Source organism: Leptonotus elevatus, chromosome 14 (genome assembly GCF_054856555.1).
Source record: "Leptonotus elevatus isolate MCC_2025b chromosome 14, RoL_Lele_1.0, whole genome shotgun sequence".
Taxonomy (NCBI): Eukaryota; Metazoa; Chordata; class Actinopteri; order Syngnathiformes; family Syngnathidae; genus Leptonotus; species Leptonotus elevatus.
Window position 1 is genome coordinate 3,120,049 of NC_141252.1, and position 26,500 is coordinate 3,146,548.

The 26,500-nt window shown below is 42.4% G+C and overlaps 2 protein-coding genes and 1 long non-coding RNA gene across 3 annotated transcripts; 1 reads left to right on the forward strand and 2 right to left on the reverse strand.

Annotated features, from left to right (window-relative positions):
• Positions 1-216: 216 nt before the first annotated feature.
• mideasb (mitotic deacetylase associated SANT domain protein b) lies at positions 217-19,721 on the forward strand. Its single transcript, XM_086095036.1, has 13 exons — positions 217-575; positions 5,526-7,026; positions 9,174-9,461; positions 10,265-10,595; positions 11,236-11,302; positions 12,036-12,178; positions 12,257-12,360; positions 13,661-13,724; positions 14,212-14,300; positions 15,161-15,310; positions 15,376-15,495; positions 15,805-15,944; positions 18,068-19,721. The coding sequence occupies exons 2-13, from the start codon at positions 5,692-5,694 to the stop codon at positions 18,315-18,317; spliced, it is 3,081 nt and encodes a 1,026-aa protein (XP_085951162.1). The 5' UTR covers positions 217-575; positions 5,526-5,691; the 3' UTR covers positions 18,318-19,721.
• On the reverse strand, positions 15,637-17,516 carry LOC147162581 (uncharacterized). The gene is made up of 2 exons (XR_015097104.1): positions 17,264-17,516; positions 15,637-15,926 (listed from the first exon to the last, which is right to left on the reverse strand). It is a non-coding gene; the product is annotated as an uncharacterized LOC147162581 (long non-coding RNA).
• A 1,539-nt stretch (positions 19,722-21,260) lies between the features above and the next one.
• crip1 (cysteine-rich protein 1) lies at positions 21,261-26,140 on the reverse strand. Its single transcript, XM_086095600.1, has 4 exons — positions 25,992-26,140; positions 22,255-22,349; positions 21,516-21,573; positions 21,261-21,409 (listed from the first exon to the last, which is right to left on the reverse strand). The coding sequence occupies exons 1-4, from the start codon at positions 26,029-26,031 to the stop codon at positions 21,372-21,374; spliced, it is 231 nt and encodes a 76-aa protein (XP_085951726.1). The 5' UTR covers positions 26,032-26,140; the 3' UTR covers positions 21,261-21,371.
• Between the last annotated feature and the right edge of the window lie 360 nt (positions 26,141-26,500).

Below are 26,500 nucleotides of genomic sequence, written 5' to 3' on the forward strand. Positions count from 1 at the left end.
AAATGAATTGACTGAAAATATCACCATTGTGATATTATGAAGTGAAAGCTTCATGACCGCACTCCTCTCCAGTTTAGTTTAGTTTATTATGAATGTGAGTCCTGAGTGTGTGTCGGAATTTCCCGTAAGGCTTTGTGTGAGCTAGCTTGCCCGGTAAATGACTTGTCACACCGGAAGTGCCCTTTTAAGGGCGCCGGAAAACAAAGGGGGCGGGGCGATGGGTCTTGTCACGAGACAAGCAGCCAGTAAACAAAATTGCAGCGGTAGTGTTTTGTTCTAATGATTACGACTCGTGCAATCGTTCACGCAATCATGTGCAATAGCTACCTTAGCATTAGCACGCCAGGTTAGCATCGTTGTTTACCCACCACCGACTCGGAACTCCGCCTCTTGTTAGGCGCAGGGAGGAGGAGGAGGAGGAGGGGGGGGGGGGGGGGCAGAGGAGTGAGGTCAGCAGCCGCCTAGCATGAGTCAACCTCGGGCAAAGCAACGCAGCAGTCATCGCCGCCGCGGTTGTGCACCGTGCGGACGGACCGACTGTCAACCGTCCACATCCCGAGCTTTCGTAACAGAACGTAAGTATGACGAGCCTTGTTTGTGTGCGTGCGTGGTGTCCATCTTGTTGTTGTTCTTGGAAGTTGTGCACATGTGACATGTGCCTTGACAATCGCATTGTTTTGGTTGGCTGTTGTAGCTGGATAATCCCCCTCTCGTTTTTGGTTGTTGTTACCACAATAGGGAGGGGGTGCGGGGTCCTGCTTGTACGGCGGTTCTGTGCAGCCCACGCGTGCAAAATCAGGTCTCGTTGCCAACGGATTAGGGCGGCTAACGGTGCCCGTCGTTTATTCTAGGTGATCCCATGCATGTTTAGGCATTTATTTATTTATTTGGCACGGTGGCAAGTGGTTAGCACGTCTGCGTCATAGTTCTGAGGTTGGGGGGGGGGGGGGGGTTGAATCTGGGCTTCCTGTATGGAGTTTTGCATGTTGTCGTCGTGCTTCTTCCCACATTCCAAAGATTTTAAAAGCTAATTTTCACAAATGTTAATGTATTTTTTCCTGTCTGTATGTCCCTAGCGACCGGTCAAAAGTCATTTGGGATTTTTTTGTTTGTTGAACATTTGCCTCACAGTTCCAAGGTTCTGGGTTCGAACCTGACCGGTGTTTGCATATTGTCCCTGTGCTAAGTGTGTTTGTCTACATGCGTGCCCTGCAATTGACAAGCGACCAATCCCGGGTGTCTCTGCAAAAGGCTCCTCTTTCTCACCCTTGGCCCGCATGATGATGAGTGCGACGGATATTTGGCACTGTCGTGCAAGGTTACCGCTTTCCTTTCCACCGTCAGCTGAAGATTCTGCTGCTAAAAGGCTTTGATGTGTGCAAGATAGCAACGCGGCTCTCTGCGTGCACGGAGGCTGCGCGTTGACTCTGCACGCTTCAAGTGACATAGCTGGGATATGGGTCGGATATGGGTCGGATATGGGTCGGATATGAGTCATGGCAACTCGAGATGGAAAGACTTTCACATTGCACTGATCGTGATTGAAAGGATGGCGGTTTGCATTTTCGACTTGTACGTGGAATGTAACATCACAGCCACGTGTCTGCCTTTTTGCATGTTCTTTCTCCCCGTGAATTTGAAATTGTCCTTAGCACGCAGTGGCCCTGTTAAAACTGGTACTGACCCCGTATGAGGTCACATGATCATTTTAAATGATTATGTAAGTCTTTATACTGTATTATTTAAGACTATGAAAATATTAATTATGAATGGTTGTTTTTTTTTGCAGATTATAAAAAAAATTCCATTAGCAAATATAATACAATAAAATACTATAGAAATATGGTATTGTTCATATATGCACATTATGTACTATAATATATATGTATAATATTGTTATCGTTGTTTGTCTGTGATTGGCTGGCGACCAATCCAGGGCGTATCCCACCTCATGCGGTTCACCTGGAACCCCAATGAAGATAAGTGCTATAAATGGAAAATGGATGGATGTTATTTTACCTTATTTTATTTTACGTATCTGCTAGGGCTGCGCAATTAACCGAAATGCAATTACAATTTCAATTATTGCACTCCACAATTACAAAAATCTGAATAATTGGAAATAAAAGACACACTTTGAGTTGTTTAAATGTATATATTTGCACCTTTTTTTTATTTTGAAAATGACTAATTTAATAAATCTTGTTTGGTCCAAAAGGAACTTGCATAATTATACAGTTTCAAAGAAATGTATTTGTCTTAATATTATTAAGAAAAAGGATGGATGGATTCCCACCTCTAGCATTCACCCCAAATCTGAATTGGGACCTGCAGCCTTAAGTTTCTTGGGAAGTGCACATCACACGACATTGCAGTCTCAGGGAACGCTGAGTGTGGAATGAGTATGCGCTCGCTTTCGGCCCCCTGAGCGAGCGAGCGAGCGTGCGTGCGTGCGTGCAGGATCCCAACAGCTGCAGCGAGTCTATTTTAAGGAGCCCCTTGCCGGGGTAAGGGTGACAATTGCCGGTCACTTCCTAGATTTATCACGGGGTGGCCTTTTTGCTCAGTCCGCGGTGGCCACAATGACAAATATTGTAAATCAGTTTATTTATCATGTTAAATTGAACAAGATGGCAGTGCAGGGAGTCAAACTGATTGCATTTGCAGAGCGTGAGAAATATATAATAAGTGTGTTTACAATACATTCACATTTGCTCTGTAACTAAAATTCGAGTTTCATTTCCTGTTCTGCGTTTATCGGCGCGCTTTCACTTTTCGCCTCCACTGGTCGACTTCTGTGGTCCAGACGGAGATTTATCATTATTATTATATATATTTTTCAATACCACAAAAAGTTGGCACCTTTGCCAAAGTTTGCTCAGAAACCTGGCTACCCAAATAGTTTTTTTTTTTTTTATATATAGTGGTGACAGGGTTGCCATGGCGATATGGAATCATGACAGGCTGTCAAGTCCTCACAGGGGCGTTTTGCTCAGATGTTCATCATGACTTGCAACTGCTCACTTTCATTGGCACTTCCTTTATGAGTCTTGGCGATTCAAAGGACACGAAGCCCCCAAAACACATTGGCGATTACGTTTAGCTGTAAATGTCAATGCAGAGTAGAAAAGTGGACTCGTCGAGTGGTTGGCGAATCGGTTCGATCCCTACCAGCCAGGTAACGACGCAGTTCCAAAATGTGACGTTTTTCGTGGTTATAAATGACGTGCAAGGAACTGCTATGTGCACTGCTGTAAGACGTGAAAATGCAACACAAGTTTATTTGGTTGTTGTCATTTTTGGCGTAGGTTTTTCTTTTTCCATACAAATATTTACTCTAGGAATACTAAGTAAGCATCAGTTAGCGATGGACTGCAGCAGAGCTAACAATGAGAACAATTCAATTCAACATCACAATGTAGTCAAATGCAAGTTTCAAATTACAACAGCTGCAATTGGGCAAAAAAACAATTTCTTCATTTCCATCGGTCGGGTAGGCTTTATTTTATTTTTTTAACATATATTTGTATATTTTATTTATTTCTATCTATTTTTATCACAATAAATTGAGTGCTTAAGAAGTGTAGTCCACAACATGTTTACATCATAGCTTCATGAAACGGTGAAAAAGCTACAGATTTGTTTGCATTATTGCTACCATCGGACATGACTTCATAACAATGACTTTTGCGAAGTTGTTGTAGTAAACCGTGAGCTCGTACGACTGCGAGAAAAAGTGTGTTCAAGAAGTGAAATCGATACACAATTTTTCTTATTTATGTATAATTTATTGTGACACATATCAATATATTGCTTGTGTTTAGAGAATATAATCAAAATCATTCAGCCCTATTCTGGTGTAATGGAACTTCCTTGTAAACGGAGGAATCTTTGTGTAGCCATTTATCTTTATTAGTCCTCGGTGAGTTTTTTTTTATTCTTTTTTTAGTGAGTTGGAATCGTTGTTTGTGACTCATCACCATTTAACGGGAGTAGTCATGATTGTAATAGTGCCCCTCATCCCCACCATGGGATGGATACGTTAGTCATCATAGTTGTTTTGTGGCTTCGTACGAGTACTATATGTTCTGAAAACAAGCGATTGACGCCGGATGGTTTTGGTTGAATGGGCGACACGGTGCCCTAGTGGGAACTGGTAAGCACGTCTGCCTCGCAGCTCTGAGATTCGGGCTTTGAATCTCAACTCGAGGCCTCCTGTTTTAGAGTTTGTGTGGGTTTTCTTCGGGGACTCGGGCTTCCTCCCACATTTTATTTCCCATTCGGGTTCCTTGCAGTTGTCCATAGGTTTGAAATTGAATGTGGATGCAAATGCTTTTTTTTTTCATGTATTTTTTACGTAGAGACATTTTGGCAAACAGAAATCGCAGATTGTGTAATGGATTGTCTCTTGGTCGGTTCTTAAATTTTCCAGAAAGTATTGATCAACCCTCCCAATCCCCAGGTTCCAATAACACAAGGTTGGGCTGTCATGTGACTAATGACACATACCCCCCCCCATTCTGCTCCATATTCGCACACCCGACGGTACTTTTCAGCCGTGCTTCTATTGTTTTTCTGTCGAGAAAGCAAACGGCAGGTTTTTGCACAACCGCGCCGGTGATAGCGAAGTCAGGAGAAAGAAGCCTTTTTAAGGCCAGTTTACGCAATATTTCGGAGGAGAAAATGGATAACGAAGGGCGTCATTAGCTATTTGTGTTAATATGGTACAACCGTTTTGTAGCCTGAAAATGTCTTAGCGCTATTATCAGACCCTAAAAACACGCGCAAGAGTGTCAGGTCGGGTCGTAGCAGTACGTGTATTTGGATTTTTCAGTACAAAGAACATTCTAGGGGAGGGCCAGAAAGTGAAAGTGCCTCACACTCTAGCCACATGTCTGTAAACAAATACAGTGCAGCTCTGCCTGTGGCTAGCGGCTAGCAGTAGGTTTAGGAATTTGCCCAAAATGGCTGCTTCAATCCAAAATAGCGTTTTTGTTAAATGTTTAACTTCATACATGAGACTTTTTTGCACTCTGATATGTCCACTCAATTTAGTGTGAAAACTGTAGAAACGGCTGTCAGGGGATATTTATTATAAAATTCCCGGGGGCACTGCTGACTCAGTTTTGGGGACGGTCGCACCCAGGACCCCTAAATTGTAACCGTTAACCTGGTTACACGCACGTGCAAAAAATGTTGAGTTTTCAGCACCGAGTGATTCCAAAGGGGCCTCACTGGTGACTAACTAAATCAGGGGTGGGCACACTCGGTCCTCGAGGGCCGCAGTCTTTCAGCTTTTGGATGTTTCCCTTCTCCAACACAGCTGATATGTGATCAGCTCTGCATAAGCCTGATAACAATCCTGTTGATTGGAATCAGCTTGTGTTGGAAGAAGGAAATCTCCGAAACCTGCAGGACTCCGTCCGGCCCCCGAGGACCGAGTTTGCCCATCCCTGAACTAAATGGTGATCTTGCACTTTGCTTAAAAGTATTTGACGAGGTCTCACTCATTTTTCTCCTGGCAGGGTCGCACCCATGAAAGAGGAAAAAACCCGTCAGTTTTGGAAGAGGAAGCTATTTTCATGTTGATCTAGTTCTACTCCTCTTCAGACTTGCACTTATGTGACTTCATCAAGGGAAAGAACAATCAATCGGCGCGACTGAAGACTTTTTCCCGACGCCGGCTTTTTCATGCTTACCATGAGCGTACCAGCCCAGCAGAAACCTGGTGCAAAACGAACGGGCAAACGCATCACATTTTTTTCCGATCCCGCCGGAGGCATGAAGGAGCCCGGCCAGCACACGGAAGGGTCCTACTACATCCAGGGTGGCGGCGAACCCGGGAAAACGGAGGCAGAGAGCGGCGTGGTGTCTAACCCGGAGGGCCATCGTGTGTACCTCAACTCTGTTATCTTCAGCCCGGACAAGGGTGACCAGAACAGGGGTCACTATCAGCAGACGGTGCCTATGAAGTGGGCCCACCAGGAGTCCGCTCAGCAGCAGCAGCAGCAGCAGCAGCAGAGAGCTGCCACTTGGACCACCGTGGCCAACTGGGGACAGAACTTTGCCAACTACTTGACGGACTCCAGGAACCAGACAACCTTCGTCAAACCGATGCAAGAAACCGGAGACAAGGCCGGCGACAAGCAGCCGGCGGGGCCCGATCCGACAGCGGACTTCTACCGAGATGCCGTTAAGGTAAGGGGCCTTGAGTGGGACCAACAGCAGCAGCAGCAGTCCCAGACCTTTCAGGAGACTCTAAAACCCGGGGCGCTGAAACCCCAGCCGAACAACGCGTCCCACCCGGCGGGCAGCTCCGTCTTGCAGCCGTTCCAGTTGGCCTTCGGGCAGCCGCGGCAGCACCTGCCCGCCTACTACCAAAGCTTCCAAGGTAACGCCAGGTTGCCCAACCCGCCCAACTACTCGGTGCAGGCCAAGCTGCCCCAGCAGCCGCCGCAGCTGCAGCGGCAGAACCTCATCCGGCAACAGCTTCAGCAGCAGCAGCAGCAGCAGCAGCAGATGATTCTCCAGCAGCAGCAGCTCCAAATGCAGCATCAGCAGTTGCAACAACAAAGCCAGCATGTGCTCGACTACTACCCCCCCAACGTGCACTCCCACCCACAGTTTGTACACTCCCAGGAGCTGCCGTTGGCGGCCGCTCCCCCGCAAACCCAGGAACCGCTCATCCAGGTCATAAGCCCAGAACCGCCATCGTTAGACCCGCCGTCGTTAGACGTCCCCTCGCCTGCGCCGGATTCGCTGTGCCAGACGCAGAATCTCCGTCGGTCGCGCCGCCTCTCCAAGGAAGGCGGCGCGCCGTCCGACGACAACCCCTTCCCGGGAGACCCGGCGATGCAGGGCCCTCAGAACGGGACGCGGGGCGGTGACGCCGACATCCTGGCTGCCCCAACGGGGGTCATCCAGAGCACGCCGCGGCGGAAGCGCCGGGTGTCACAGGAGGTCAACTTGGAAACTCTTGCGCAGAAGGCCTCAGAGATGGAGACGCTGCCGTCGCAGGAAATCAAGGTACAAACGTGGACTGACTTTGTTATCGCACGTGTTTGGAATTTTAACCATTGGGTGTCCAAAGTCTTCCCCGTTCTAATATGTGATTAGTTTTTTTCTGCTCATTTAGCACACTTAAATGCTTTCTAAACCAATTTTAACATTTCACAAGGGCAATCAAAGTTAATACAGTATCGAAATCCAAACCTAGCTGGCTTTTTGGTGGAAAAGTCACGCTTATGAAATCACTGTAGTGCTGTCAGTATCGAATCTTTTTCAAATCGATTATTCCATCAATTATTATCTTTTTGTTAATCCACTAAGGTTGGACGTAAATTGAATGAAGTGGATATAAGTATTAATAATTTATTATCTTCTATGCATATGCGTTATTAAAAGCCAACAAAATCAGCCTATGCTAAACGTTAGCAATTTCGATTAGCCTCGGCGCCCTAGCGATGACTATTGCAGGTCAATTAAACGCTACCATTTAGTTCACACATACATCATTATATCTACATTACACATGTTTAAAAGTCACTTTACAGACAACGCTTCAACATAATTCCACGAGTAAACAAGGGTGCAGCTAGCTGTTAGCTACATAAAGTCAATAACTTCCTGTTCATGTCTTCTTCTGGGCACGTTTACAGCATGACTGCCCTCTAATGGTGAAGTAATAAACACCTAAAACCGAGTGGCAAGTTATATTTTCGTTCGGCCACCGGATGGTGCCCTAAAAGGAGAATTAAAGATCAGATCACAGCCGCCATTGCAATGCTGCGTGCGTCTGCAAAAAAAATATTGTGTATAAAACATGGACGGCAGCGCAAACATGATTCATGATTTTTAAAGTCGATTTTTCCGACTTGGTCGACTTTCTTTTCCCAGCCCTAGAAATCAATTAGTAGTGAACTTGTGACTAACCACTATTTTGTTGAATGAAAACATAACTAAAAGGGACAGTGTGCATTATTTAGTGTCATCTTGTGGTGAACTAATAGAATGCAACGATTTTGAGAGACCACATTTCGCAAGGCTACCACCAATTATTCCCAAATATTATTTGGAGTGAGGCAGTGAGGAGCGGGAGCGGTGAGCAAACGGGACTAGCAAGAACTAGCTGGATCGGCTAACGAGCGGCTCGTGGGAGAAGTTAGCCAAAGCTAGCAAGTGCAAAGCAGAGGGAGACAAGCGGCGGGAGCCCGAATCACGGCGGTCTCATATTGGGTCTGACACTACCTGCAAGCACCACCTGAGGCTAACTACGTTCGCTAAGTTCTGCTCCTTCCGTAGCAGAAAGATGGCAGCAAAACATGTTAGCCTCCTCTAAGGCGCAGCGCAATGAATGTAATATAATAAATTATATATTTTAAAAAATGTACGTTGATGTGATAGAACTTTTTTTTTTTGCATATTTAATTGTAATGTTTTTTTTTTTTTAAATAAATTATGATCTCACCAGTAGATGGTGCTAAATAATACAGACTGTCACTTTTAATTAATAGTACCTGGCCTTAGGTCATGACTCAACCATAAGAAAAACACTGGACAAAAATGGCATCCATTTTTCCCGGCATGTGTACAAAATGAACGCTCAATAAGCACAGATCTGATCCCGTCCCGGCCGGTATCGTGCGGAGTCATGCGCGGTGATTGCGCAACAAGTTGCTAAACAACACTGAGTCAGTGGAACTCGACGTGACCTACATTTGCCTGCTGACATCTCGTACAAACCGTGTGTTTGGTTACATGCCTGCACCGCCCCCTCCCCTATCCATCAAAGGAGAGAAACTCCAGCTTGGCCTCACTTGCCCCCGCCCCCCTACAACACACACAAACACACTCACGCTCGCTCTTCATGCAGCACTCAGCAAAATATCTCCCCAACAACCAACCAGTTGTTGCTGGGGTTTTCCACCACCGAACCACAGTCGCCTTTGCAAACTATATCAAATCCATTTTTGACATCAACAAATGTTGATGGGCTAGTGGTATGTCATATTTTTATTTAAATAAAAAAAAATAACATCACAATCAGGTACTACAGACACAATATTTGTAAACAAAAATAACATTCCGTAACACACATCGCCTTTTAATTAAGTTGTTGTTGTCCACACATTACCGATTTATTTCTATTTCTTTGACTTATTCCTGTCCATCAGGAGCCCCACAGACCCTGGGGCCCCTCCCAGCCGGGCGGCCCCAACGTGAAGCGGCCGCGAGACGACGGCCTGCTCCCGCTCGTCATCCCCGTGTCGGTGCCGGTGCGCCGTTTGGACCTGTCGTCGTGCGGCGACCGAGACGCCGACGCGGCGGCGCCCGGCTGGCCGCCGCCTCCGCCGCCCCGGCCGGCCAACCCGCCGGACATCACCGGCACAGAGCGCAAGCCGTCGGTCATCGTCACACGGCGCCGCTCGCTCAGGAGCTCGCTAACGGAGGGCTCGGAGCAGGTACGACTGGCCGCTTGCAAAATGCAGTGTTCCTGAAGTCGCTTTACATTTGCTGTTTTCTGTTGAACGCCTGCTCTAGGAGTTCAGTGTTTTTGTTAGCACGCCTTCAGCTGCGTGGTTTGTCAACAACAAATTCTGTTTTGAGAAACTTGCCACAGATAATGTCAATTGTACTTCGTGTTGGAGCAGTGTGACGGCGATTTTTGTCAGAGACAGAAAAACTTCTATGTAACCACAAAACAATTACTCAACCCAGAAAATTACGCGTAAATGCAAATAAAAGTGGTTCCCTCCTCTTGCCAGTTATTCATGACAATCTCCATCGTGCAAAATGGAAATAACATCCTGATGTTGTAATGTGACTGGACCCTCTGTATTCCATTGCATCCCCTCTGTGGAAATTCCAGCTTTTACGCCGAAAGGGCCTTACACCCCCCCCCCCCGTATCCACCCCCAACACACACGCTTACTCCACCCAGACGTTCCCATCCCCCCACCGATATCCATGTCTCCCCCTGCCCCCATTGCCATATTCTTCACTTTTCCCCTTCATTTGATTGTCCCAGATCATGCAGATTATCAGGTTTTAGCGTTGAGAGCCTGCAGGCTCTGCTATAATCCCCCCCCCCCCCCTCCACCCCCCCCCCCCCTCCCGCTATAGGATATATTTACATTCTATCAATGTTGTCATACACCATTCCAAATTTGACCCTTGAACTTTGTATTTATTAAATTCATAAAAGCATGTACTGTTCTTTTAAGACCTCGGAAAGTGCTTGAATATGTTGTTTCCCCCGTGTCAGAATGGCGAGGGCATGCCGGCAGACGACGACATGAAAAAGCTGAAGCGGCGCCCCCGGCCCGAGCCCCTCTTCATCCCGCCGCCCAAGCCCGGCGCCTTCATGGCACCGCCCGCCGTCTACTCGGCCGTCACGCCGTACCAGAGCCACCTGCGCTCGCCCGTCCGCCTGGCCGACAACCCGCTGGCCGTGCCGCCCTACACGCCGCCGCCCATCCTCAGCCCCGTGCGCGAAGGCTCCGGACTCTACTTCTCCACCTTCCTGTCGGCGGCGACAGCCGGGGGGCCGCCGTCCGCCACCCCCAAGTCGGCTACGCGCAGCCTCCTCTGCTCAAGTACGGCAAACAAACACAAGCAAGAAAATATCACTGATGACAACAAAGTCAGAATTTAAGCCTGGCTTGAAACCTTGATTAGAAAACCTTAATCATGGCTTGAAAACTTAATATGAAACTGTAAAACCCGGTTTTGAAACCCTAACCCTTGTTGAGCACCTAAACCCTAACTCTCTTTGAAACCCAAATTTTAAAACCATAACCATGATTTGAAACCTTGACTTGTGGCTTGAAATCCTGATTTGAAACCTTAACCTAGGCTTGAAACTCCATTTTCAAACCCCAACCCTGGCCTAAAAATTTTATTTGAAACTGGAACCCTGGATTTAACCTTTTATTTTTTTAGACTCTTGTTTGAAACCCTAACCTTGGTTTCAAACCTTAATTCTTATCACCTAACCCTTGATTTAAAACCCTAAACCAGGCTTGAGACCTTTTTTTTTAACTCTAACCCGAGATTGAAACCCGAACTGAGGTTTGGTACCTTCATTTAAATATTTATCTTCAAACCTTTTTTTGTAATCTTAACGCTTTGTTTGAAACCCCAAACCAGATGTGAGAACTTCATTTAAAACCCGACCCCTGCCTTGAAATTATAATTTGAACTCTAATTTGAAACTGTTTTTTTTTTCTGGCGCAGGTAGCTGCGACATGACTCCTCCGGTTCTGTCCGCAGTGAGCGAGCCCACTCCAGTCAGCATTGAGCCGTGAGTGTTTTCCTACTTTGAGTGGAGACGCACGCACGCACACGCACGCACACGCACACACACACACACACACACACACACACACACACACACACACACACACACACACACACACACACACACACACACACACACACACACACACACACACACACCACGGGCAATTATCCAGATCATAACAGTCATCTGAATCATGAGCTGTCCTCATTGAGTCGTGTTGAAATTGCACAGCCAGCACCGTTTTGCTGCACCACCCGCGCCGATCGCAAGCTGTCTCGGATTAACACAATCACGACAACCGCCGCCTTGCACAATATAAATGAACAGAAAGACTGGAGATGATGCACCTTGTGCAGTAGAAATGAACAGAAAGACCTTGCACAATAGAAATGAACAGAAAGACTGGAGATGATGCACCTTTTACAGTAGAAATGAACAGAAAGACCTTGCACAATAGAAATGAACAGATAGACTGGAAATGATGCACCTTGTACAGTAGAAATTAACAGAAAGACTGGAAATGATGCACCTTGTACAGTAGAAATTAACAGAAAGACCTTGCACAATAGAAATGAGCAGAAAGACTGGAGATGATGCACCTTGCACAATAGAAATTAACAGAAAAACTGGAGATGATGCACCTTGCACAATAGAAATGACCAGAATGACCAGGGATGATGCACTTTGAACAATTGAAATGACGCTAACCCCGTTTCTGTGTCGCGTTCCCCAGACGGATAAATATGGGGTGGCAGTATCAGGCGGAGGTGCCGGACCTGAGGCCGCGCTCCCTGGTGGAGATGGACACCCACGGAGCAGAGCTGGTCTGGGCTCCCCTGGCCCAGCTGGAGGACAAGGTGGACTACCACAAAAGAGGTACCCCCCCCAAAAAAAATTAGCTAGGGGAAGCCCCCCCCTGCGAGGTTGTAAAGCATGTTTGTCCCTTTCCGTCAGTCAAAGACCTGATGCACCTGGCATGTTCCAGCGCTTTGCGCGGAGGAGGCAGCAACCAGGAGCTGGCCCACCATTGTCTGCACCAGTGCAACGGCGACATCATGGTGAGCGACAGATGCTCGGCTCCACTTGCAACCACGCCGTCATCAAACCGGCAGACAACTGAAAACTTCATTTGATGCACTTTCAACAATTCATTTGCTTTGAAACCCCAAACCTGCCTTCTCATCCTAATCTTGGTTTTCAACACAAATTTGAAACCCCATCACCCTTGTGTGAAAAAGAAACTCGGGCTTGATGTCCTAACACAGTTTTGAAACCCTCAACCAGGCTTGAAGCCTTAATTTGAAACCCTAACACTGGATTCAAACCCAAATTTTGACACCCGAATCTTGTCTCGAAACCTTTCTTTGAAACGCTAACCAAAGCTTCAAATTCTAATTTGAAACCCTAACGCTATCTTCAAACCCAAACTTTCATTTGAAACTAAAACCCTGGCTTCGAACCCCAGTTTAAAACCCTATAAGCCTTGTTTGAAAAAGTAACTCAGGCTTGATTTCTTAACCCAGTTTAGAAACCCAAATCTAGGCTTAAAACCTTTCTTTGAACTGCAACCAAGGCTTCAAATCCTAATTTGAAACCCTAACGCTATCTTCAAACCCAAAATTGTCACATGAACCCAGGCTTGAAACCTTAATTTCAAACCCTAACCTTGGTTTCAAATACTAATTTGAAACATGGACCCTAATTTGAAACCATAATTTTAATCTTGGTTTCAAACCTTAATTTGAACCAGGGCTCTACACTACTGGTCGTGCTGGTGCGACCAAACCTTTTCCGTTGGTCGCACAAGCAGATAATTTAGTCGCAGGATTTTTCTGAGGTGACCATATATGCTGATGTAAAGATTGACAGTGACTCAAGATATACTTGAAAAATATTTGACTGTAACAAGAACTGTTAGTGCGGCCAGATGAAACTTTTGCATCACTACAATTGGGAGCTTATTGGTGGCAGTCCTGCTGTTTAAACTCTTAACCCGAGTTTGAAAACCTAATATAAGCTCAACTCTTAACATGTATCCAAATACTTGAACCTCAAATATTCTCATCATCATTTGTAAGACTCAAAAACACTTTTAACATGCACACGCTGGAGCCCGACTGTCTTGGCGCGTTTTGTGGCAGCGCCAGGTTGAGATTCCAGGCCCTAGCGACCAGCATCGCTCCGGCGTTGTCATGGAAACGGCGAGAGAGCCAAAACGGGGTGGGGGTGGGGGGGGGCTCGTGTTTAGGCGCCCACTCCGCTCTTCAGCAGCAGTCGGACAAGGCGCAAAAAGACGGCAAAAAGAGTGCATCGAACATCCCATCGGTCATATTAATGTTGTGTTTGTTTGTTTTTCAGGCTGCTTTATCGCTGCTCATGCTCAGCAATGCCGTCTTACCCAAGTCCGACTACCACTACTCAGGTTTGTCATTTGGGTGAAAAGCCTCACCCTGCAGGGTTCTTTCAAAATCTGTTGCTAACCAAAGCAGCAGTTCGGATTGATGTGTTCAATGCTGCATGTTTTTTTGTTTTGTTTTTTACAGAATTTTGTATTTTTTTACATTAAATATAAAAGTCTTAATTATTATTATTTATAATCATAATAAAATTATTTAATAAAAAAATATTAAGTATAAAAAGTAATTTTGTTGAGGCGAGTGCAGTCAGCAGTTGAAAACATTTCACACATTGACAGTCCTTGGTTCCTATGCTGAACGTGTAGACGGTGCCCCCAAGTGGACAAAAATAAGACCTGCGCCTCACATGTATAAACTGTACTATTTCATTGCAGATGAGGAGTATTACGCAACTTAAAAATTGTAGAGCAATAAAACAGCAGCCATTGTTCATCAAGTTGTGTTTTGAAGTTAGGCGGATGGCGATGCTAAACGTTTCGTTGTGTCCGTCAGGATCGGACAAGTGGTCGGCGGCCGAGCGACGCCAGTTCAACAAAGGCATGGCCGCCTGTAAGAAAGATTTCTTCATGGTGCAGAAACAGGCAAGTCTGCAATCACGGCAGTCTAGGAAGAAATCAGTGTGGTGGATGGGTTTCACAATTTGGAGGTTTGAGGTTCCAATCCTTCTCTCTTGTGCTTGCTCCAACATTCCAGGAAATCTGCCATTTTGGTTCCAAGCTGACAATTTTCCTTCCAAGAAAATTCAGCCCCCAAATCCCGTTTCACTTAGCAACATGAAACTTGGTTGGCATGCCTATCATGATTAGACCTACAAAAAAAGTCTCAACAAGCCATGTCCCAAAACACACAGGAAGTCTGCCATTTTAGTTCAAAGCTGCCATTTTGGGGTTTCACTATTTCTAGAGGTCCTGCAAAGAATTTGTCTCTGAGAATTGTTTGACTTGGCAACATGAAATTTGTTAGACATGTTTGTCATGAGTGTACGTATAAAAAAAGTTTCAAGAAGCCATGGCTGAAAAGACACGGGATGCCCACCATTTTGTTTAAAGAGGACATTTAAGGCAATTTTGGCCATTTGCATTTAAAAACAGTCAGGGTTATTATAGTTTTAGAATTTTCATTTGAGTTGGTTTTTATTTCGTTTTGAGTTTTGTTTTTTAAATTTAATTAGTTCTAATTAGTTTTCAGGGTGGTTCTGTTATTTTTTTGTTAGTGTTAGTTATTTAAAAAAAAATAATGCTTCGTTTTAGTTAGTTTCAGTATTAGTGTTCGTTATAATTTTTTGGGTGTATTACTTGTGCGCAATATTTAATAAACACCATGTTTTCGTTTTTTTAGAACATTTAATTTTTTATTTTATTTGGTTAACGAAATTGTTCTTTGAATTTTAGTTTTTTCGTTGGTTTTCATTAACTAATATATTAGTCGGGTCTTTCTGCAGGTGAGCACCAAAACAGTGGCGCAGTGCGTGGAGTTTTACTACTCGTACAAAAAGCACGTCAAAGTCGGCCGAAACGGGACGTTGATCTACGGCGAGGCGGCGTCTCTGGATGGCCGGACGACCGAGGAAGAGGAGACGGCGCAAAACAAGGTAAGTGTCGAACGTCACCTTGAATTGAAAGCGGCGGAGGGATTCGATCGTAAATGTCTGTGCAGGCGTCTCACAGACTGCAGCAGCAGCGGGAAGAGGACAGCAGGAAGTGGGAAGGCTCAGCTGACAGGAAACAGGACGTCGTCCCCGCCAGGGCGCCGCACGCGCTGCCATCGACCGAGAATGTGAGTCACAATGGATGAAGCCTGAGATGTTATCGTGCTTTTGTTCATAATGTTGAAATATTGACTCACACTGCCTCATGAGAAATAGCAGCAATGCTTGAAATGACTTTTTGTTCAAAAAAGAATAACTAGCCTACTATGTAACAATCTAAAACGGTTTGGAATTTATTGCCATGTTATGCTTGCTGCCCCCTGGTGGACTAGCAGACGCCTTACAACTTATTGCCCAATGTCTCGGTAAACAATGACGTTGCAGGAAAGCACATTTTTCTGCATGCCAGCGTCACACAAAACTTCCCGTGTCCACAGACCGCCAGCGTCCTGATCATGAGGGAGGACGTCGTGGCCAGGGATCGACCGCCACCGCCCCCTCACAAGACCGCCCCCCCGACGGGCAACAAGGGCGCAGGCGGCCCTGAGGGAGAGTTCCCCTGCAAGAAATGCGGCAGGTCGGATATTAAACATTATATTATGAACACGCGCAGCCGTCAAATCATCACGTGGGATTTATGCAACGGACGTTTGTCTTGTCATTGCCAACCGTGTCCTAGCAATTAACAACAGGAGACGTGTAGTAAGTCGAGTTGACTGAAGGACTCCAGCCAACAGTGTTATTGACTGTGTTACAAAATTGCATCCATCAACAATCATTGATTAATTGTTCACAATTCATTCTATAATGATTTATCAAAAATTCTTCATGGATATGTGAGAGTATTATAGTATATATATGACTGATTTTTGTACATTTAGAGGACAGAAAAGAGTTCTGAGCTAAATGTCATCAAGAAAAAGTGGTAATTGCTGGTACTGGTTGACAAATATGTGCATGTCAATATGTGAAAATTACTGAGTGACTCACAAGCTGATGTGCTAATTTTTCCAGTTTTGGGAACCTCACTCTATCCACTTATCATTTAGTTGCTAACAAACTGATATGCTAACTTTGCCAACCTTGGGAACCACTCACTTTCCATCTAATGGCTAACGAAATGATGTGCTAACTTTGCTCTATCCACTTTCCATTTTGTGTCTAAGAAACTGAAATGCTTAACTTTGTCAGTTTTGGGGACCTCGCTCTATCCACTTTCCATAGTAGTTTAAGATCTGATGTGCTAACTTTGACAGTTTCACTTTACACCTCTATGTTGTGATAAAATGTCATACTTTTGGAGATATATGATAATGTCAACATGTAGTTACAACTATTAACATGCTAACTTTGATAGCCTAGGGAACCTCATGCTATACACATCCTATTATATATATATATATATATATATATATATATATATATATATATATATATATATACACAGGGTTGGGAGGGTTACTTTTAAATTTTAATCCATTACAGTTACAAGTTACCTGCTATTTTTTTATCCAAGTACCATAATATTAAAGTAATGTAACTGGATTACTTTTGGATTACTCCAATATTGAGTATGCTCATGAAGACAAAATAAATATCACCACAATATATATTCTATACAATGTGCCCCTGCTATTTGCGGGTGATAGGGCAGCCTACAAATAGCAAAAATCCTTGTGTAATTAAAAAGCATGTCGGCTATTGATTGATTGAAGGCCTTATGCTGTTTTCGAACTCACTGAAAGCAACCACAACCTCATAGATAGATAGATAGTGTGACATCAACTGCAAAATGAACTTTTATCCCAGTCACAAGTTTAGCCGTGTATATGTTGTGCATGATGTTTAAATGGTGAATTGGTGGGAAGGAAGATGTGTTTGGAAGGTGTAACTCACATTATGGTCGTAGGCTAGCGGGCTAGCTAGCAAGAAGCTACAGCGCGTAGCATGCCGCTGGACTCTCAGCTCAAACTTTCGCTCCGAGTAAGTTTCAGTGAATACCGGTCGTCATTTCCTCCTCCCGTCCGTGATTTTTTTTCAAACTGCCCGCGTGCGGAGGACGCGACTCGTCAGTTCGTTCGTTAGTTCGTTCGTTCCCACCTCCCCGACATGAAGCAACTGTCCCACTCGCGTGGGCGTGCACGCGCTCTCTCTCGCTCTCTCTCGCTCTGTCCTCTCTCTCTCTCTCTCTCTCTCTCTCTCGCTCTGTCCTTCTCTCTCTCGCTCTCTCTCTTTTGCACTCTCATCGTAGAAATTGTAATCCCTCGAAGTAATCCCCATTTTTCATAAATGTACCTGTAATTTGATTACATGTTTTTTCCTGTAACTGTAACGGAATACAGTTTTAAAAAAAAAAATTGCAATATATACGAGTTGAGAAACAACAGCATTTTCACATGTACCAAACATGTGAATGTGCTAACTTTGACAGTCTTGGGAACCTCTCTCTATATTCACTTTCCACCTCTATGTTGTGGTAAAATGTCATACTTTTTTTTAGAAATGTGATAACGTCAAACTATTAACATGTTAACTTTGACAGGTTGGAGAACCGCACTCTATTCACTTTCCATAAGTTTGTGTCCTTGCAAAATGTCATAATGTAAGAGAACGACACGCATATTCATATGCTAACTTAGCCCACCTTGAGGAACCTCACTCCATCCCATTTGCCACTAATAAATCCAATCTCTCCACCAGGGTTTTTTACAAGGTGAAGAGCCGCAGCGCTCACATGAAGAGCCACGCCGAGCAGGAGAAGAAAGCCGCCGCCCTGCGGCAGAAGGAGGCGGAGGACCGCGCCCGCGTCGCCCAGGCCGCCGCCCAAGCCCGGGCCGCCGCCGCTTTCATGGCCGCCCGGCAGCAGAACGGAACGACGCAGGCGGGCGGCGACAGCGACGACAACGAGGACGACACGACGGGCAGCGAGGACGACGAAGACTGGCAGTGACGCGCTTCACTGCGGCGCCACCTTCAGGGACGTGTGTGTGTGTGTTGTGCGCGCATCTGTGTGAGCGTGTGTGTGTTCTCTAAGCTCTACAACCTCCAATCAAAAGCCACGCTACTTTTTTTTTTTCTACCCCGCAGCCATCACTAGGCTTTTGCCCCTGCCTCCCTTGACAGGACCTTTTGACAGGCAGGTGGCGCTGTTGTTGCACTCTAGCGTTTTGGGAGAGTCAATGCCTTTTTGACAATCAAAAAATATATCAATATATTGCTGCACATATACAGGGTATTGTAATTCCTTCTGTTTTGTGTGGCCACTTTACGGTTCCTGTCGTGTTTATATTTGTGTTCCTAATTTGTATGATGGTTATTTTGAGCGTGTTTTGTATTTATTTCAACCAATAGGACGGCAGCCTGTTGGTAACTGTGAAGAATAAAAAGGGCAGGCCTGCAATAGATGGAAGCGCAACAAACACAAAAGACTTCACTGGAGTTTTTTTTTTTTTCGTAATGTGAGGACGGTAGGATGGTTCTCTGACCCAGCCAAGATGGATGACCCCCCCCCCCCCGACCCCCAATTGTGTGGATGTATGACTCCATTCTCAACTTACTGACATATATTTATATCGTTGCCGTTATTTTAAATTTGCTTGATTTGTTGCCATGCTATTTATTTTTGAGGGGGTTGAGGAGATCCAAGATGTAAACTAACGGAGGCCGGGGTCACCTTGTGATTTACCCCCAGCCAACAGGCCTCTTTCTGGGCTTAAGAATCATGGATTTATCCCCTCCTCGTGTGGATGTATGTACTCGCTGGTATATTTATTCATTTCACATATTTTCATTTTGAGTACCGTGGCATGTGCGTCCACACACACACATTTTACTATGTAAGGAGTGTAGCCGTATTCTTTTAAGCTAAAAAAAAAAAAACCTTCCTGGCCCCAGAATCTGCCTCTGTTGCTATGGCAACGGTTTTTTTTTTAATAGCAGATGAAGACTCCTTGAGAGGGTTAAGTCCCACAGGATGACCTTGTGTCTATGCACAGACTGTGTGTGATTGTGTTAAAAAAAAAAAAAACTAACAAAATGGAAGACTGTTCCTGTTTGATACGTGTAATTTATATTTACGTTTTCTTTCTAAGTGTCTGTTGAAATTCTCGCAGGAGAAAAGTTGCTGTAAAAACATATTTAGCTAAATATTTTTGAAAAAGCATATGAATGAAGGTCTACGTTTGCATACTTTCTACGCTATTTTCATAAGGGGGTTCACACTAACGATTGGACAAATGGAATCACGACGAGTGCTTTATGCGACCGTGTAACTTATTTGTTTCTGTTTTCTACCACGTTTTTTGGCAAATGATTTATGAAGCACTGTTGATTAAACTTTTAAATACTCCTTCAACTTAAAACGTTTGCTTCGCTTTCATTTGGACGTCAGCGCACTTTCACCACCAGCCGCTAGAGGGCAGCATAGTGCCGTTCTTACCAGAGCCGTATATAGAGAGCGTTTGGCCAACTCTGTTTCAGCTGTGATTGAGCAACCGCTGGTCACATGACATATTGACGCCGTCTTGTTACCCTGTCGAAATCGAGTTGGCTCTGGTTCTTACTCACGGACTCTACTTTTACTTTATCCTACAAAACAAGTATTAAACCTATTTTTGAGTGGGAATTTATCTTTGCAGCCAACATTCTAATGAATAATGATTGTTTTCGAGTATGTACAAAAGCTACTTGTTTTTAATAAATATCAACCATTTTAATACGTATCTTTGCTATTTTGATTACATCAAGAGCACTTTCATTCATAGAAAAACCATCACTAAGCTCAGTGAGGCCGGGGCTGCCTCACGAGTCGTATTCCATCCAAGAGTTCTTCCACTGCGATGTCCCAGTTTGTGGATTTATAGATGGATGTTCGTAACGGACCCCAGCCTGAGATGAAAGGATGCAGATGGGGTAGTGACGACAAGAAAGATGAATGCATGAAGGAGTGAGCAAAATGAAAAGTCAAGGTTGGTGGACTATGTGAGCTCATCGTTCATGTGGGAGGAAACCACAGTAATCACAGTATGCAAGCTTCAAACGTGCACCGGGGAAGGTTACGGTTTCATACCCCAAAAAAAAATCACATTAACTTAAGCCTTCATGCCCCACAGCATATAGTTTATAATAATAAAAGGTTCTGTGTGAGTGCTTATCTAAGCAGCGAACAGCTGCCTTGCATGGTTGTTTCTGTTTGCTGACTTGTTTGGGTGTGTTGCCATGGCGACTGTCCATCAGCCCGCAGCGGGCAAAAACAAAACAAAACATGCTATGTGTGATACTTTACTACGTGTGGATTGTTGCATGGTTCGATAGATTGACCTTACAATTAATTTGCACTTTATATTTATGTAATTTTTTTCAATTACGATGCACTACACATATTGTATTTTTTCCCCATTACATTTCATTAGAGGGTAAATGCACTTTGTACATTTTTAATTAGTTTATTTTTTAATTAATGATATTAAAATTAGGAATTCTAAAGTCTTTATTTGTTCAAATTTACCCGTAAAATTTTTAGAACATGAAGGTAAAATGTATATGCTTTTGGCAGATTTTTTTGTTTAATTATTTTATTTTATTTAATGTATTATTGAAATAGTTCGATTATTTACAAGGGCCAAAGCACAATAATATATATGCACAACACAAACTTGATTTGATATTTTACTTTATTAGCAGTAGCAGTCCTAGACTTCATTAATTAGGTGTCCTCCAATTTTTTTTTAATTAGATGTAATTTACTACAAAATATTGTCTTTTTTTGATCAACTTGTTTATTTTATTAAAGCAACAGTTAAAATGATGTCATACACAGATTTAATTTGACTGAATAACAATAGTATGTTGATAAAAAAGTTCAATCATATGAATAAAGAATAAAACACGCTGATTATTGTCACACATTGACAAGCCTTTATTAGTCAAAATGTCCACTGTAAAAATAATGTAATATTGCAGGACAAACCATCACCAAATGAACACGTGTTCATTTTTAAATGTCTTAATATGTGTGACTTTCTGTTCCACCGCGTCCAAATCCTGCAAGAAAACAAAAAGCAATTGTGGGAATTATATAGAGGCTGTATGAACAAAAGTATTGGGACACAGAGAGCACTATGTTTACAGTGATGTAAGTGTTAATTACCCTGGGGTCCAAAGAGTGCACTGTAGCAGGGTTTGTGGCAGTAGGGCTTGCCCTCGTGCTGAAACACAATAACACAAACAATAGAATGACATCAGTGGCTAACAATTATGCTAGCTGTTAACTTCTTTCAACGCTTAATGTTTAGCAGTTAACTTCTTTTGCCACTTATAAATAACATTAGTGGTTCACAATATCTTCTAATGCTATGACAGAAGCAGCTAGCAATAACATTAGCAGTTAACAATAATGTCAGCGGTTAGCAATGACGTGAGCCATTAGCAATAAAATAAATGATAATAAATGAAAAGTTTGTGATAATGTGTGCTGATAATTTCTTTTGACACGTGTTCAAGTTGTTAGCCATTAGCAATAATGATAGCAGGTAAGTTATTTTTACAATTGGCAGGACGCGAATCGCGTCAGCGGTTAGCAGTAATGTTAGTGCTAACAATAGCATTAGCAGTTAGCAATAAGGTTAGTGTTAGTTACTTCCTTTGACATCTGTGCAACACATTTTGGAACGTTACTATCAAACATGACCTGCGCAGTTACACAAAAAAATTAACAAGTGAGATTACGTAGTTGCACAAGTGTGCACACCCTCATTCTAACTGCAGATGTGGCTGTGTTCACAGTATTAACCTCATTCAAGAGTCATGCCATTTAACCATTTAAAGTGCCTCTGTTTAACGGCAAATAAAGTTGAGCAGTTCTAGCAATTATAGCGATCGATCGGTACCTCGGCGTGTGATCCCGACGACAGTGTCTTGCCGCACTTCTCGCACTTGAGACAGGGTCTGTGCCAGTCTTTGCCAAGTGATGTCACCTTCTCCGCTGCACAACACAAAAACACAATCATAAATGTGTCCAATTTGACAGGATACTTGTTTTATGATCAAAAAAGATAAGGTATCACACAAACAAAAAGAAGATTGAAATCAAAATCACGTAGAACCAAGAGAAATCCGTTTGAAGTCTTGATTCAAGTCGTATGACACATTTGTTGCTAGGCAGAGTTCACAGGGCACACGCAGCGTTGCCAACCAATGACAAATTGCGTGAAACGAAAAAAAAGGAAAAAAGAACAGGAAGTTGGATTAATTTACATTAAAACAGCATAAATATAATTTCATAAATAAAATGAGCAGTTAGCAATTATGTTAGTGGTAAATAGCATCTTCAGTTAGCAATTAAATTAGCGATTAGCAACAAAATGAACAGTTCATATGTACACAATTCCAAAATGTAATCACAGTACTGTAGTAAATACAAAATTCAGAAGGAAATGATTGTCATTTATTTATTGATATTTGTTATTTATTTATTTGTTTATTTATTGTAGGGATATCTTTATTAATTATTAATTTTTCCGGGTTTCTATATGTATTTCTATTGACTTTTTCAAAATGTTTCACCTTGTAAAAATATATTTATTTATTTATTTTGTTTTATTGTAATTTATTTATTTGGGGGATTGATTGATTGTTTGGCTGATTGATTTACATGTACATTATTTATACATTTTATTCAATTCAATTATTGTTATTTAGTCACTATATTTTTATTGTTTTCATTCATTGTTTTTGTTTTCCAATTAGATGAATTGCGCCTTATGTTTATAGAAATTGTCTTATCATAAATATTTCCAAAATATATTTCTAATGGTATTTTTTAATGAAATACAAAACAATACAGTTAAAAAAATAAAATAAAATGCTGATTGAAAAAAAAAGAGTGTAGAATAGGTCTGTATTTAGTAACAATTAAATCAGTACCATGTGTTGGATGTGTAAGCAGACGTGTGGAGTGCAAAGCTGTTTGGCTGTGGCTCTGGAATTTCTAAAACACGTCGACTCTTTTGTTATGTCGGGGGAGAAAAACGCCATTTGCCGTGATTTATGCTGTCTCCCACTGTGCCATGCAAAAATGTGGTGGGAGAGAAGGCATGAAAAAAAAAAAAAACTCTTAAATACGGGGGCCCTGACCTCAAATCACAGTGCACTGACCTGAAACAATGATTATACTTAACACCCACTAAAACAGCAAGAAGACTGTAATGGCACACATGTGGATTACGCAATACTCCTTTAATGCCAGTTACATTGTAACTAAACGCACCCACACCCACACAAGGGGGGGGGGGGGTCATTCCATTTGATTATATAGCGGTAAACTTAGCGGTACTGCTAGCGTTAATAATAACATTAGGGCTAAACATTAACAGGGTTTAACTTTTAACGCTTTCATGACATTCAATCACATTAGCGTTCAACAATAATGCTAGTGGTTAACAATAACGTGAACAGTTAACTTATTTTTGCGTTCAACCTGAGCAGTTGAATTGTTTTGACACCGTCGATAATATTAGTGGTTAGCAACAACTGTAAACAATAATTTTAGCAGATAGCATTAACGTTAGTGGCTAGTGTAACATTAGCGGTTGCATACTTTTAACAACCTGCGTGACCGTCAGTGGTTAGCAATAAAATTAGCATTTAATGTTATTATTATTATTATTGTAACATTTGCGCTTGGCAATAATTTAGCAGTTAACAATAGCATTTGGAGCTAAGCATTCCTTTGACACTTGTGTAATTGTCAATAACTTTAGGAGTCAATGTTAGCAGTTAGTTATAATGTTAGTAGTATACTTCTTTTTTTTTTAAACATGTGAATTTCAATAACATTAGCGCTCACGACCGTCAGTATTGCTAGCAATTAGTAATATCATTAGCAGTTAACAATGTTGGTGGTTCGCAAAAACATATTTTTACGCGCGACTTAACATTAACATTTGAATAACTAGCAGTTAGCAATAAAATTAGCAGTTTAATGTTGGCGGTTAATTTATTTTGTATGCTTGCATAATGTCATTTGTGCTTGGCATTCATGTATGTGGCTAACAATAGCATTATCAGTTATCATTAGCGTAAGCAGTCGACTTGTTTTGACAGTTGTGGTTAGCAATGACATTGGCGGCTAGCGATAATTGCAGCGCGTAGCAATTATGTTTGTAGCTATTCCCCTCATCTTTCCCAAAGTGAATTTGTTTTTACCCAAATTGGGATCAAAACGGGAAGCATTCTGTAAGGGATAGTTTGCTCTGAAAAGTTTTCCCATAGGCTACACTGTCCATGTTTTTCCCCCCCTCTTGGTACTGGTGTTGCGCAATAATGCGGTCCTCCCGAGACCAAATCAATCAGATTAGATGTGGAATGTTTTGGCTTCTTCCTGCTCTGCTCAGCTCGTTATAGCCATTGCATAACATTCCCGCATGAGTCGTTTTGACAAAGCGCGCTGTGTCCAACTGCTCAGACTCGGGAACTCCAGTCGACCTTCCGATCGCCGTATTGTTCTCACTTTATGGATCAGGTTACTTGACGAGATGATCATCCAACAGGAGCACAAAGGAGTGCTGCATAATTGATGAAAACTTCACAGGTCACATTCAAGCACTGTGATGATCATTTTCATGTATTTTCCAATACCCTAAAGCTGCGGTAAATTATATTTGTATACCAATATAAACGGTACTTGACAATAATCACATTTAAACAGGTGTCTGTCTCCATGCCACAAATAAACACCACATACCTAATTGAGAGTAGATTATGTTGTGGGTCAAAATTGACACATATTAAAGTTTAAAACTCTGGAATAAGAAATAACAGAAGGGAATAATTTTATTGCAGAATGAAGATAGAAATATGTTTTATTTTTTTTCTCATCTTGATTAAATAATCAATTTATGGCTGCTGTCCAAGTTCAAAATTGTGTGATGTTTTCTAGCTATTTATTTTTAAACAAAATACTACTTATTAAAAAAAAATAATCAAATTTTCATTCTACAATTTGTACTTGCTAATTAAAATTTCCTCGCAAAAAAGTTCAGTCGTGGTAGTTTAATTAAAAACAAGCTTTTATAAATCTCAGGAAAATGGAAAAACTAACCAATTTTTTTGAGGGGCATGAAGAAATAAGCAAACAGAGATACAATCATTTCATTGGACATTTTTAAAACAATAAAAATGTAATTAAAGCTTCACCATTCTTTTTATTATTATTATTTTTTAGCTAAAATAAGAAAATATGCATAAGAAATCATTTTAATGCAAGCTTTATATTGGACACCATTATGCATATATATTTTACACATAGTAAACAAATTGTTTAGTTTAGTTTTCCCAAATGTTTTTCTTTTTTCCCCCAATTTTTTTTTCAGAAAAACAATCAAAAAATAAAATTGTCTTATGCAGTCTGTTTTTGAAACACTCTCTTTTTTTAAATAGATATTTGGCTAAAAAATAAATAGATGCATTTTCTTTTATTAGATTATTTTGCATTTATTTTTTGTTCTTGGACGAAGCATCTAATTTAATGTGCATGTCAGCACTTGAAGCCGTTTCCTGTTTCCTCATTGAGATGCACATGTTGCTTCTATCAATGAAAGCAAAAACAAAAGAAGGCAATTCTTACCGAAGTAGACCTCCTTGTTGCACTTGGGACACTTTGGCATGTTTGGATCCTTGATGTGACGATGATTGATTGACGTGTGCTACAAACCCACAACGACGGCCGCGTGTGTGCACAACCGCACCGCCGCCTTTATAAGCACTCCACATGCTTCTCTTTTTTTTTGGGTGGGAGAGGCTTTCCGTCATCCTGTTAAAGAGATACACTCCTCTGTACGGCGCTGCCTTCAATTATGTCTTGAATTCCTTTTAGGAACACGAAATACTTGTATCTCAAATCATCTGTCCGCACTGAAATGAGTGGAAATGTCATTCCATTTCAGAACCTGCAAAAACAAATTTTTTTTTAAAGAGAAAAAGGTTGTATTGTGTTTTTAAATAAGGAAAATAGGACTCTACTGGATTGTATTTTATAAAACCATACAGACTACATGCCCATGGATTTAATGCTCCTTCTCCTACTTGGCCATCAGGGGGCAGTTTAACGCAGACATACAGAATACACAAAGAAGA

What these genes read in the sequence shown, in the direction of transcription:
- mideasb (XM_086095036.1), top strand. Translation starts at nt 5,692, where the DNA reads ATGCTTACCATGAGCGTACCAGCCCAGCAGAAACCTGGTGCAAAACGA. An exon ending in AGTGCAACGGCGACATCATG is followed by an intron (nt 12,361 to 13,660) that starts GTGAGCGACAGA and finishes TTTGTTTTTCAG; the next exon opens with GCTGCTTTATCGCTGCTCAT. An exon ending in GTCCGACTACCACTACTCAG is followed by an intron (nt 13,725 to 14,211) that starts GTTTGTCATTTG and finishes TGTGTCCGTCAG; the next exon opens with GATCGGACAAGTGGTCGGCG.
- crip1 (XM_086095600.1), bottom strand. Translation starts at nt 26,031, where the DNA reads ATGCCAAAGTGTCCCAAGTGCAACAAGGAGGTCTACTTCG. An exon ending in CAACAAGGAGGTCTACTTCG is followed by an intron (nt 22,350 to 25,991) that starts GTAAGAATTGCC and finishes TGTGTTGTGCAG; the next exon opens with CGGAGAAGGTGACATCACTT. An exon ending in TGCACTCTTTGGACCCCAGG is followed by an intron (nt 21,410 to 21,515) that starts GTAATTAACACT and finishes GTTTTCTTGCAG; the next exon opens with GATTTGGACGCGGTGGAACA.